Source organism: Talpa occidentalis, unplaced genomic scaffold, assembly GCF_014898055.3.
Source record: "Talpa occidentalis isolate TD23 unplaced genomic scaffold, MPIMG_talOcc4v2.1 talOcc4.17, whole genome shotgun sequence".
Lineage (NCBI taxonomy): Eukaryota > Metazoa > Chordata > Mammalia > Eulipotyphla > Talpidae > Talpa > Talpa occidentalis.
In genome coordinates this window covers 44,244,953-44,257,586 of record NW_023601754.1, presented here as the reverse complement: position 1 = coordinate 44,257,586, position 12,634 = coordinate 44,244,953, and the positions used below count along the sequence as shown (strand labels likewise).

General features: G+C 55.0%; 2 protein-coding genes across 8 annotated transcripts in view; one reads left to right on the top strand and one right to left on the bottom strand.

Annotated features, from left to right (window-relative positions):
- Positions 1-10,094, top strand: part of ERCC1 (ERCC excision repair 1, endonuclease non-catalytic subunit) — a 44,943-nt gene extending 34,849 nt beyond the window's left edge. For all 6 annotated transcript variants that reach the window (XM_054697247.1, XM_037516786.2, XM_037516788.1 and 3 more), the window contains 7 exons: positions 3,323-3,426; positions 4,247-4,346; positions 5,284-5,360; positions 7,882-7,981; positions 9,341-9,412; positions 9,631-9,699; positions 9,980-10,094. In XM_054697247.1, coding sequence (XP_054553222.1) covers positions 3,323-3,426; positions 4,247-4,346; positions 5,284-5,360; positions 7,882-7,981; positions 9,341-9,412; positions 9,631-9,699; positions 9,980-10,033 — 576 coding nt within the window. In that variant the 3' untranslated portion in view covers positions 10,034-10,094. The remainder of the gene's footprint in view (positions 1-3,322; positions 3,427-4,246; positions 4,347-5,283; positions 5,361-7,881; positions 7,982-9,340; positions 9,413-9,630; positions 9,700-9,979) is intronic.
- On the bottom strand, positions 7,959-12,290 carry POLR1G (RNA polymerase I subunit G). 2 transcript variants are annotated; one of them, XR_005126139.2, is made up of 4 exons: positions 12,238-12,290; positions 11,763-11,904; positions 8,919-11,591; positions 7,963-8,026 (listed from the first exon to the last, which is right to left on the bottom strand). XR_005126139.2 is itself a non-coding variant. In XM_037516785.2 (3 exons), the coding sequence occupies exons 1-3, from the start codon at positions 12,269-12,271 to the stop codon at positions 10,175-10,177; spliced, it is 1,593 nt and encodes a 530-aa protein (XP_037372682.1). In that variant the 5' UTR covers positions 12,272-12,290; the 3' UTR covers positions 7,959-10,174. The 2 variants fall into 2 exon arrangements, 1 of the variants encoding a protein (XP_037372682.1); XM_037516785.2 differs by having other exon boundaries at positions 7,959-11,591.
- Positions 12,291-12,634: the final 344 nt, after the last annotated feature.

The window sequence follows — 12,634 nt, the reverse complement described above, 5'->3', positions numbered from 1 at the left end:
TTACACAACAGAAATTTCTTTCTTAGTTACTTTTACTTTTTTTTTATTAGAAAGAAAAAGCAAAGAAGGGAAAATACAAAACATCAAAAACAAATCAAAACTCCCACCACCATCCATTACACCCTTACTCCTACTCCCTAACCCCTTCGGCTCTGATAACCTCAGTTTCATTATCAATGTCCACACATTTGTTTGTGTTTCGTTTGCTTCATTTATGTTTTACTTCCTCATATTGCACATATACGTGAGATAATCTGTTATCTGACTTTCTTTTTCTTTTTTTTTTTTTTTTTTGAAGATTTATATATGCATACAACTGGGATATAGGCCAGAGGTACAGGGCGGGGGTGTGTGTGTGAGAGGATTCACCAGAGACAGAGCGGGGGAACAGAACAAGCAGATCTACTGAAATACACTGCTGAGGGGAGCAGCAGGGAGACAGGAGAGGTCTGCTGCGCCATGTGGGTCAGCTCCCTGGCTGGCTGGGGATCGAACTTCTGCTGCAGAGGCTGCAGACAGCTTCACAGTGCTGAGACTTAACCCCTTGCGCCACCAGGGGGGGCCCCATCTTTCTAATTGCCCTTCCTATATTCCCCTCAATTTTTTTTTAAAGGTTTATTTTTATTTATACAAGAACTGGGATACAGGCCAGAGGTGTGTGTGGGGGGTGAGAGGATTCACCAGAAACAGAGTGGGGAGCAGAACAGGTAGACGAACCGAAGACACTGCTGAGGGGAGCAGCAGACAAGGCAGACGAGGTCTGCCGTGCCATGTGGGTATCTCCCTGGCCGACCAGAAATCGAACCCATGCTGCAGAGGTTGCAGACAGCTTCACAGCACTGTGCTCAACCCACTGCGCCACAGGGGAGGCCCTATATTCCCCTCAAGTTTTACTGTAAATGGCAACATTAATCTTTCCTTGTAGCTGGATTTCATCCCATGGTGTGGATGGGCCACATCTTCTTGACCCACCCAGTTCTCAGTGGGCACATAGGTTGCTTCCGTTTCTCTGTTGGCGTAAGTAATGCCGCAGCAAACATCTAGAGCTTCCGATTCTTCCAGGTAATGGTTTAGATTCTTAGGAGGGAGGCCCAGGAGTGGGAGTCCTGGTTGCATGGTGGTTCTTACTTTTCAGTATGTTAAGGAAGGTCCAGGCCACTTTTCAGAATGTCTGCATCGATTTACATTCCTTCCAGGGGCATTTCCGGGCTCCTCTTTCCCCATATCCTTGCTGAAGAAGTTTATTTCTCTCAGTTCCTGAGGCTGGAAAATCGAAGACCAAGGCACCTGCACATTTGCAAATTTAGATCTAGTGAGAACTCACTTCCTGGCTCAGGGGCCTGTCTTCCGTGTGTGCCCACCTGGTGGAAGGGGGGCGCCTCGGGGCCTCTTGCACAAAGACACTCATCCCACCCACACGGGCCCTGCCCTCACAATGAATCCCCTCCCTGCCCCTCCCAGGGCCATCACATCTGGGTTAGGATTTCAACACACAAATTTTTAGGACACGTTCAATCCATCACACCCCAACTCTTCAGGCTGGGGATGAGACCACTAGTAAGGGGCTATTTCTTTTTTTTTTTTTTTGAAGATTATCTATGCATACAAGAACTGGGGTACAGGCCAGAGGTGTGGGGGGTGAGAGGATTCACCAGAGACAGAGTAGGGAGCAGAACAGGCGGATCCACTGAAATACACTGCTGAGGGGAGCAGTGGGGAGACAGGAGAGGTCTGCTGTGCCATGTGGGTAGCTCCCTGCCTGGGGACTGAACTCTTGTTGCAGTGGCTGGCAATTGCTTGATAGCGCTGTGTCTCCAACCCCTGCACCACCAGGGAGGCCCAGGGGGCTATTTCTTGTCCCCAGGTTCATTTGTTCATTGCAAAGCTGTTGAACTCAGGCCTGGGGTTGACCTCTGCCGAGCAGCGGAGTTGCCATGAGCTCTCAGGCGAGTGAACCCATCTGTGTCTTTGTAAAGGGAAGAAAGCCCAGTTTTTTTCCTTTGTCTGTGTAGGGAAAACCCAGCTCCTCCCACTGTGTGTGTGTGTCCCGTGTCATTTCCACTTCTGTCACCAGACATGTGGAGGGTTTTCTCCACACCAGGCAATTCTCTGTGACACCAGCCGGTGTCCTGCAGTTGTACTTGATTCTGACCCTGTCTTCTTGGGATCAGGTCAGAGGCCACGGGCTCCGGCCTCGGTCCCACAAAACTCCTCCCCCAAAATACACACTTCCCAGGCCTATACAGCCAACCAGCTACAGACTGGAAGTTCTTGCCACCCCCTCCTTGGGTCCCATTAATTTGCCAGAGCTGTTCACAGGACCCAGAAATTCTTCCTTAACTTCACAGCTTGTTAAGGGACGTGACACAGAATATCAATCAACCAGATGAAGAGATTCATAGGGTGAGGTCTGGGAGACTCCCAAATGCAGGGACTTGTGTCTCCACGGAGTTGGGGTGCAGCACCCTCCTGCTGGGGATGTGTTCAACCATCTGGAAGCTCTCTGAATCCCCTACTTTTGGGATTTTTAATTTATTTATGCGTACAAGAGCTGGGGTACAGGCCAGAGGTGCAGGGGGTGAGAGGATTCACCAGAGACAGAGTGGGGAGCAGAACAGGCAGACAGACTGAAATCCACTGCTGAGGGGAGTAGCGGGGAGACAGGAGAGGTCTGCTGCGCCATGTGGGTAGCTCCCTGGACGGGGTTCGAACTCATGCTGCAGTGGCTGCGGATTGCTTCATAGTGCTGATGCTTAACTCCTTGCGCCACCAGGGAGGCCCCACTGTTGGGATTTTGTGGAGGCTGCCTCACGTAGGCATGGTCACGTCCTAACTCCATCCCCCATTCTTCCCTGGAGGATGGTGGGCAGGGCTGGAAAATTCCAAGCTCCTAATCATGAATTGGTCTTTCTGGTGACCAGCCCCCACCCAGGAGCCTGCCCAGCGTTGTCAGTGAACAGACGTTGCTCCTAGTGTGCTTATCAGGGGCTTACAAGGGAGCCCGGCGTCAGGATGGGGGGTCAGACAGATGTCAGAACCCGGGGTGCTGCCGGTGCTCTCACCACATGGGAGGAGACGAGCGTCTCGGGCGCTCTGTGCCAGGAACCAGGAGGGTCTGTCTTCCATCCAGGCCTGGAGCGGGGAGGGCCTAGGTCACAGTCCTCCATGGGGAGGACATTCCAGCCTTCCCAGGCGCAGAGTGAAGCTCGAGAAGACCCAGGCGCAAGGCAGGAGGAGGGCAAAGGGTGTGAGAAGGGGTGGAGGCGACCCTGGGGTGGCGGTAGCTCCACAGTCAGCATTGTTCCCCTTTTTCCCTCCCCAGAGGGGCAACCCTGTGCTGAAGTTCGTGCGCAGCGTGCCCTGGGAGTTTGGGGACGTGCTTCCTGACTACGTGTTGGGCCAGAGCACCTGTGCCCTCTTCCTCAGGTGAGCTCAGGGGCCGCCCACCCACCAGCCAGGGCATCCCAAGAGACCCAGGTGTGGCATTCACCATGCTGTGGGCCTTTCTATGGGAGGAGGCCTGCTGGGGCCTGGTCCTGCTGGCTCCAGGGCTGGGTCTGACCCTGTGTGGGAGGGGGTGGGCCTGGCTGGGGGAGCGCAGAGCAGAAGGGCTAGGCCTGGGTCTGAGGGAGGAGGGGCTTGGTCTCTCATATCCCAGGCATCCGGCACTAGAGTTGACATGAACCATGGAAACTTCACACTCCACCACTTGAGTGAGGGCCCCCTCCACACTTGGGGGCCGGGCCCTCTCTAGACAGTCGAAGAGGGAACTTAGGAAACACCTAAGTTCTGTCCTTCCTGGGCATGAGAGCTGGCCGCTGCTAGAGAGGTGTTCCCAGGTGGAGATGCCGCCTCACGCCTCTCTAGCCAGCACCCTGTGAGGCCACAGCAGAGGCAAGGGAAGGGCCTTGCTCCCCGAGACCAAATTGCATAGCATTGCCTGCTCCACGCTCTCTAGGGTTCTCATTCCCGAAGCCCAAATCTCTTCTCTTCCTCAGCAAAGAAGCCAGGTCCACCCACCAGGGAGCCGGAGCCAGGCAGCCCTTGCGCTGGTGCCTGCTGCGCCCCCTCCTTGACGGGTGACCTTGGGCAAGTCACTTAACCTCTCCGAGCCTCAGACCCTGGCTGGCCTGCGCACCTGTGCTGTCCACACTCTCTCTCTTCCAGAGAGTGATAAAGGGCTCGTGGGGCCTTGGGGAGACTGAGACCCCCTCCATCCCGGCTCTCCCCTGCCCCCCTCCCACAGCCTCCGCTACCACCACCTCCACCCAGACTACATCCATGAGCGGCTGCAGAGCCTGGGGAAGAACTTCAGCCTGCGGGTCCTGCTTGTGCAGGTGGACGTGGTAAGCAGGGAGGGGTCACTGCCCCTGTGCTCCTTGGCCCCGTCTGTGAAATGGCCTGGAGGGAGCCAAATGGGCTGGGGATTCCCTTCCCAGGAGAAACGCAGGTTGAAACAACAGTGGGGAACCATTTGTCACACAGGAGGCTAACACCCTGCGTTTGCAAAATTTCCCAACACTTCCTTCTCCACCCCCTCAGCTATTCCCGCCTTCTGCCACCTACATGTTTCTTGAATTGCCTTGCGTGTTTCATCCTCTCTCCTCCCTCTTCTGGGTCTCTGCCCCAGCCTCTTCCCTTGTCTCTTGGCCTCCGGCCTCTACCTTTCCCATCCCTGCAGCAGCCAGAGGGGCCTTCTAAGGCCCAGATCTGATGTCAAAACCCCTCCACAGCTCCCCGGTGCCCTCCACGGTCCATGAGGCCCTGTGCGACCATGGTCCGACCCCACCCAGCTTTCCAGACTCACCTCTTGGCTTCCATGTGACCATGCTTTCATTTCCCATCCTCCAGAGAATTGCAATTCCTCCAGCCCTCTTTTTCCTCCCATCCTTTGTTCATGCTGTTTCCTCTGTCTGGAATTTTCTGCTCTCTTTTGCTACCTTCACTTCTCATCCTCCTTCAGGTCCCAGCTCAATGTCTCCTCCTCCAGGAAGCTCTCCCTCCCCACTCCAAGAAGGGTAGACACTCCTCTGGCTCCCTCACTTCAACCCTGCCACTCCGGGTCATCATTGTCTGGGGGTGGGTCTGTCTCTCTCATCAGACTGAGCCCTGGGAAGGCACCTGACAATCTAGGTCTCCATTCTGTGTAGGCTGGGCACCCACAGGGCTTTAGGGAGTATTGTTTAAGTGAAGAGCTCTTGGAGTTCTATACTAATATATTTTTAAGGCTATAATTCCTTGTTTTCGCCCCGATCTCTTATTCTGATTTTCTTCTCTACCCAGAAAGATCCTCAGCAGGCCCTCAAGGAACTGGCTAAGATGTGCATCCTGGCCGAGTGCACCCTTATCCTTGCCTGGAGGTGAGAGGGAGGTGTCTCCCATCCTAGCCCTTCCCTTCTCCCACAGACTCCCTATGTGAGCCTGCTCGGGGCACAGCCTCTCTCTGCCTCAGTGTCTTCAGCTGTAAAGTAGGGTCGTAATATCTTATAGGGTAATGTAGCTCGAATTCCCTGGACCATGGTAGGCACTAAGGAGTTAGACATCCAATCTGGCTGACTAATTCATTCCCCATGGTTAGGTTTCTAAAGACCATTTAGATTGGCTTCCCAGCTGGGAAAAAAAAAGACATCCCTTCCTCACACCACAAACCACACATAAATCCTGATGAATTCTAGAGATGAGAAGAAAAACTGCAATGAAAGAGTTAAGAAGTCTAATGGGAAAAGATTTTTATTGTCCTGGGGTAGGAATAGACTTCCGCAGTAAGATGATCACACGATAAAGCTGCCTGACCTGCATTTTTCTTTTCTTTTTTTAAGATTGATTTACTTATGTATACAAGAGCTGGGGTGCAGGTCAGAGATATGGTGGGTGAAAGGACTCACCAGAGACAGAGTGGGGAGCAGGATAGGCGCATCTACTGAAATATACTGCTGAGGGGAGCAGCGGGGAGACAGGAGAGGTCTGCTGCGCCAGATGGGTCAGCTCCCTGGGTGGGGATCGAACTTGTGCTGCAGTGGCTGCGAATAGCTTCATAGTGGCGCGACTTAACCCCCTGCGCCACCAGGGAGGTCCACACATTTTTCCGTTGTTAAATGATGCCTGACTATAATGGTCAGATTTTCTTTTGCTGAAGAACAGGTGATGTGTTCATAAGGCGTTCACAAGTCAAAAGCAAATTAAAGATGCTATCCACACACAGCATGTGTGTGTGTGTGTGTACAATCACATGTCACTTAGGGAGACGTGAATGCCATAGAGTATAACTGCACAAATCTACATAGTACCACCCACCACACACCTTGGCTAGGCGGGGTTACCCGTGGAGACCACTATGCAGTATGCGGCCTTTTCAGATTGGCTTCTTTCACTTAGCGGTGTGCTTTAAGGTGGCTCCATGTCTTTTTGTGACTTGGTCATTCATTGTTTTAATAGTCCATTTTCTGGATCCGCCATCCACTCTGGATGGACCAGGTCAGGACCCCCTAGTGGGTGATCACTTGGGAGTTTTTAGTCTTTTTCTTTTACCAGCAACATGTCTGCCTCTGCCCTGGACCCCAGGAATGGAGTTTTAGGCCCAAGGAAAAATGTATTTGTAATCTCTGTCCTCCTTAAGGGTGTGTATCTCTATACTCTTTGACAACTTGGAAACATATTTATTCATTACTTGTATGGTGAAGCAAAAGCAGGTGTAAATCACTTGTATTTTATGGGAAGCAGCACAGTGGATAGAGCCCTGGGGGTCAGATCCACATAGGCTGCTGTTTCCTTACCCTTCCAACCCTCTGGCTTTGTGATCTTGAGCACGTGCCTCAACCCCTCTGGTCTTCTGTATAATAGCTGCCTTATGGGATCTCTTGGGCAGTTTGGAGTCTTCTGCACATGGATTTAGGACAATGGCTAACGCAGAGCCAGGCCCGTACCCGGGGAATTCTGTGTCTTCCTACAAACTGTGGCACAGTTTGCAATCATTAAGTAAAGGAGGTCGGGGAGTGTCAGCTGATGTGGAAAGATATCCTGGTTATAGCGTAGAGGGCAAAAATCAAAGCAGATCATGGAGCTGGCCGTGGGGTGCTAACTTGGGGTGTCCAGAACACAACAGCTCCATCCTTGCATGTCAGCTGCAGCGGGCAACAGTACCGAGGTCTGTCTCATGGAAAAAAGTAAACTTAGGAAGATGAGTCTATCTTTCAAGACTAGAAATTGTCATTTCATCAGCCAGCATGACTTACTAGCTGGATCTCAAAGGCTCAAAAAATGCCTCAATACAAATACTTTATTTATTTTGACTTCACTCATTATTCTCAAATTCCGAAGAGAAAAAAGGTCCACAGTTTCCAATGCCAATGAACTTGAGTTCCTTTGCCCTGCACCCCGCACAGGCCCTTTTAATAAGTTAGTTGTTTCAGCTGCCTTTGAGACAGCTAATGACATGTCCAAAAAAATAGTGCCCGATGTGAAAATTACCGGCCATTAGTAAATCCTGTCATGTCTGTTAGATTCAATAATCAGTGCCCTTTGCTTTTCTTTTGAAGTTGAGCTATATTTTTTTGTGTAGAACTGGGGTATAGGCCAGAGATTTGGGGGTTGAGAGGTTTCCCCAGAGACAGAGTGAGAAATAGAACAGGCAGATCTACTGAAATTCACTGCTGCGGGGAGCAGCGGGCGAGGTAGGAGAGGTCTGCTGTGCCATGTGGGTTGCTCTCTGGCCAGCAGGGCTGGAACTCATGCTGCAGTGGCTGCCGTCGATAGTTTGATAGCGCTGTCTTTACCTCCTGCGCCACCAGGGAGGCCCGAGTGTCAGCAATTATTGCTGCCGTAATGAAGTGAATGGAAAACGTGACCCCCTCACCCCGCTGACCGAATGCCCTCTCACCCCAGCCCCGAGGAGGCCGGGCACTACCTGGAGACCTACAAGGCCTATGAGCAGAAGCCAGCAGACCTCCTGATGGAGAAGCTGGAACAGGACTTCGTCTCCCGGGTGAGCCACCTCGTCTCGCTGTCCGTGCTGCTCCCCACTTCCTTCCTGGGGGGGCTTGAGTCAGTTCTGATCTCAGGTCATACCCCAGCCCACCCTCAGCTTCCTGTCTCCCCTCTTCCACCCACAGGGCAGCAGGGGGTCTTCCTAAGCAAAGCTGCTCCTGCTCTCCAGCTCCAAGTCTTCCCAGGGCTCTTAGCGTCCTCAGGGGGAGCCCTGTCCTCTCACCACATGCTGCCCAATTGCATCCCACCCTGCCCTTGCACTGTTGCTCCTTGCAGGCCCAGCCCCCTCCTGCTGTGTGTTCTGCTCCCTCTCCTGGAACCCCATCTTTCACATCTCAGCTCTGATGCTCTCAACCTGGGAGTTCTTTTTGACCCCCAGGCTGGGTCAAGTGCCCCTACTGGGCTCCCCCACTCCAGGAGACTTGTCTCTCCCGCTGGACTGGGTGCCCCCGGAGGCAGGGCTGGGGCAGCCTCTGTCTCTGCTGGTCCCCAGCCCCACCCATCACTCAGTGGGTGCTCAGGGAGCAGCTGCTGACTGAATGGTGTACTCTGGGGTCCCAGGAGAGCAATGGCCCCTGCCTTTGATGCATTTCCTGGGGCTTCTAAGGTCAGGTCACATAGCTGGGCCTGCTGGACAGTCAAGGCCTTGTGTCAGCAGCTCCCAAGTGTGAAACTAACTCCCTGCTGGGTACATCAGCTCAACAACCTAGTTCACATTATCCCCTGCTCCCCCAATTCTGATAACTCCCATGAGATGGGGAAGGAAGGGCTTGCCCACCGCCCTTCAACTGGGATCTAGCAGCACTGGGATCTGAACGGAGCCGGCCAATCCCCAGGCCACTTGGTGTCATTCAGAGATTTACGGTCACCCACTGTGCTGGCAGTGCCCACAGCCACCCTGAGGTGGATACAGTAGTCCCCCCTAACGGGCTCACCTTCTGTGCCTCCAGTTACCCAAGGTCCAAAAATGCTGCAAGAAAAAAGATGGTTTGAGCGAATGAGCACATTCGCAGGCTGTGCCTACTTTATGAATTTATAAACCTTCATCACAGTTGACACACAGGAAGAGTATCCATGGGGTGATCTGCTGAGGGAGGGTCTTAGAACATATTCTCCAAGTGCCTGAAGCAGAGGTCCCGGGTAGTGAGGCCACTGACCAGAGATGCACCGGGAGCAAGCAGTGTATCTGAGCCAGGGCCTAGTCTTCCTCTGGGCAGAACCTGCTCAAGATGGAAGGTATTTGTCTTCTCACCACGTGACCCACACCACCTGGCTAGTTGGGGGTCACTCTGAGGTGACCTTCTAGTCAAAAAAACAAAGGTCCTCATCGAACACCTCTGCCTCCTCCCCACTCCAGGTGAGTGAGTGTCTCACCACGGTGAAGTCGGTCAACAAGACGGACAGTCAGACCCTCCTGACCACTTTTGGGGTAAGGAACACCCCCCCTCCCTATTCCTGATCAAGCATTTCTGCCCCCTTGCCTTTTCTAGGAAGCCCTCCACCCATTTCCTCCCACCTCCATGCCTCCTCCCACCCTTCCTGCTTCTCCTGGCCCCCCACCTGGCCTCACCTCTGATGGCGCAGACCCCGATCAGCTGGGTGGGCTGTTTCCTGCTCACCTGTGCTGACCCTCCCTCCCTTTCTCAGTCTCTGGAACAGCTCATCGCGGCATCGAGGGAAGATCTGGCCTTGTGTCCTGGCCTGGGGCCCCAGAAGGTAAGAGCTCTGGGAATGGACTTGAGGCATGAGTCCATCAATGGAACCACAGGTCCCAAAGCTCTACAGCTCTAGAAAGTCTGCATGTCTTCCTTACCAATGGGGAAAACTGAGGCCCAGAGAGGGCGGGGACCAGCTCGACCTCAAGCCAGTGTGGGGCGGGGTCCAGATTAGGCTACTTCTCAGTTCCTGGTGCCCCTCCAAACCCGGAGAAGGAAACGTGCACTCCAGACCTGGCACACAAGTGGTCATTTAATGTCAGGTTTCTCCCCTCCCCCAGGCCCGGCGGCTGTTCGATGTCCTACACGAGCCCTTCCTGAAAGCTCCCAGATGACCCCGCTGCCAGGACACCCTCATGGAATAAAGCGCTTTCCAGGCCCAGGCTCTGGCTGCTGTGCTGGCACAGTCACCCGAGGGGGTGCTCGCCTTCTGATGGCTGGGTGTGTGCGCGCACCTGCAGCTTTTCTTAGTTGCATCATGGGGTCTCCAGAGGCAGCAACATAGGATTCGGCTGCAGCTTCTTTTTCCGCTTTTTCTCCCGTCCTGTGGGAACCATTTCCCCAGGCTCCAGATCCAGCAGTGGCTCTGGTGTGTCCCCCTGGGGTACTGCCTCTGACACCCCGCTTTCCTGGCCCCGCTGCTTCTTCCTCTTGGTGGATGCCGGATGTACGCTGGCTTTAGCTTCACCCTTACCTGGCAGCTCAAGCGCCACCATCTCCCCTGGGGAGTTAGTCATCTCAGTCCCTGGCTCTGTCACTTTGTGTCCTCTGTCTTTCTTCTTCTTTTTGGGGGATGCTAGCGCCATGTGAGGCTCCAGGCCATCTGGCGCCCCCACTGCTTGTGATGCTACCTCCTCTGCCCCGGACTGTGTCGTTGCGTCTTGCCATTTTTCTTTCTTCTTCCTCTTCTTCGCCGATGCTGGTGTTGCCCCAGCCTGAGGCTCAACCCCAAGCGGCAGGTCAGGCGCCATCATCTCCCCATGGAGCTCCAGAGGCTGAATCTCCGGCTCCGGAGTCTCAGTCCTGGGCCCCATCATCACGTTGTGCCCCTTTTCTTTCTTCTTCTTCTTGGAGGATGGCACTGGAAGGGTTTCCTCCTCTGGCTTCACCTCCACCTGCAGCTGAGCCTCAATGCCCGCCCCCTCCTCTGGCTTTGCCCCTTCTGTCCTCTTCTGCTTCTTCTTCTTCTTGCGTGGGGAGAGGAGTGTCTCTTCCAGAGGCTCTGTTTTAACCACAAGTTCCAGCTCTGCCTTTTCTTCTCGCTCCAGCATCCCCATTTCTGCCTCTTTGGGTTTCTTTTTCCTCTTCTTGGTGGTGGATGGGCACAGGACCCCCACCGGCTCCAGCATCTCAGATGCAGGCTCTGTTGCCACTGGCTCCACCACTTCCAGTTCATTCAGCTGTTGCTTTTTCTTCTTCTTTCCCACATTTCTCTCCAAGGACCCCAAAGCCATATCTACCTCTGGGTCCCCATGTCCATTCACTGTCTCCTGAGGAACTGAGGCCTCTGGCGTGTGCCTCTTCTTTTTCTTCTTCCTCGAGGACAGCGACTTCAGGGCCAAGGCTGATCCAGGCCCTGTGACTGGTGGGCTACCTCCAAAGGCACAGAATCGGGGCCTCAGGCCAGGGGGAATCTGTGGTGCAGGGCTGGCTGGGATGGGCTGCAGGGCAGTCCCAGATCGGGAGTCTTGGGGACCCTCAAAGATCCTTAGGTTGCCCTGGGCGGCTGGGGCACAGGTGAGTCCCCCTTCTGCCTCTGCTGAGGGGGCCAGCAGCGTTGCTTCTCCATCCCGGGGGCCACTGCTGCTGAGGACCCGATAGCGGTGCCGCTTGCCTTCCAACTTGCCCTTCACGATCTGGGAGCCAGAAAGAGGCACCAGTCGGCCATTGAGGCTGAAGGGAGAAAGGGGGAGGGCAGAAACTTGATCAGATTCTTTAGGCATGAAGGGACTGGAGTTGAGAAGCAGCATTTCTGGATACCTAGGAATGCCCCCCCCCCCCATTTCCCTCGGTTCAGCCACTGGGATGGGCAGTATTCTCGGAAGGGGGCCTGGGGCCACTCACCAGTCTGGGGCGAAGTCTACGGGGGCCTGGATAAGCCAGAGCTCCGTATCCGGGCCCGTCAACACTTCCAAGGAGAAACGAGTGGACTCTGAGGCTGGAGGCATCTCTGTAAAGTTGGGGGGGCAAGAGAAGCGAGCAGCACCTGCGGGAAGAGAGCGGGTCCGTTGACGTTCTCCTGCCAACCTAGCCCCCCAGGGCGCCTTTCGGCCCGAGCTTTCACCTGGTTTCCCCTCTCTGCCCGCTTGTCCCCCCAGGCGTCCCTGCGTCCACTGGCTCAGCCTCCCTGGGGGCGCGCTCCTCTGCCCCGCAGGCTCCCGGAGCACCCTCTCCCGCGCTTCCGCACCATCCCCCTGGGGGACACTCTCTCCGCCGTTCCTGTGTCTGGGGGGCTCCTTTTCCGTCCAAACATTCTTGGACGCCCCTTCTCTCGCCAGCCACCCCCCTGGCCCCGTCGGCCCGTCCCGAAGCAACTCACCGGCCGACGGGGTCCCCGCCATCCCGGGGCCCATGCCTGCGCAGACCCGGCGGCCAGAGCCGCTCCAGCTCCGCCGCCGACCACGTGGACCGAGGGGGCGGGGCTTCGCCCGGGAGCGCCCATGTGACGCGGGGCCGCGGGGGGTGTCGCTCGGATCCGCGCGCTCTCTGAGTAGAGCTGGGAAACATTTCCACTCGCGCCGAGCAGACGACCGAGGAGGAAGTCTTTTCCAGAAAATCTGCTCCCGAAAGCAACTGATTGGCGGCTTGGCGGGAACTAGAACCGCGCCGGGTCCCGCGAGCGCCCCCCGCACCTCTCGGACATCCTTTGCTCCGACGTCGCCTTAAAGGGGCAGCCCCACCGAGCGGCCCTAACTCTTAAAGGGACAGGAGGATCG

What these genes read in the sequence shown, in the direction of transcription:
- POLR1G (XM_037516785.2), bottom strand. Translation starts at nt 12,271, where the DNA reads ATGGGCCCCGGGATGGCGGGGACCCCGTCGGCCG. An exon ending in GGCGGGGACCCCGTCGGCCG is followed by an intron (nt 11,905 to 12,237) that starts GTGAGTTGCTTC and finishes CTCTTCCCGCAG; the next exon opens with GTGCTGCTCGCTTCTCTTGC. An exon ending in GTAGACTTCGCCCCAGACTG is followed by an intron (nt 11,592 to 11,762) that starts GTGAGTGGCCCC and finishes TTCTCCCTTCAG; the next exon opens with CCTCAATGGCCGACTGGTGC.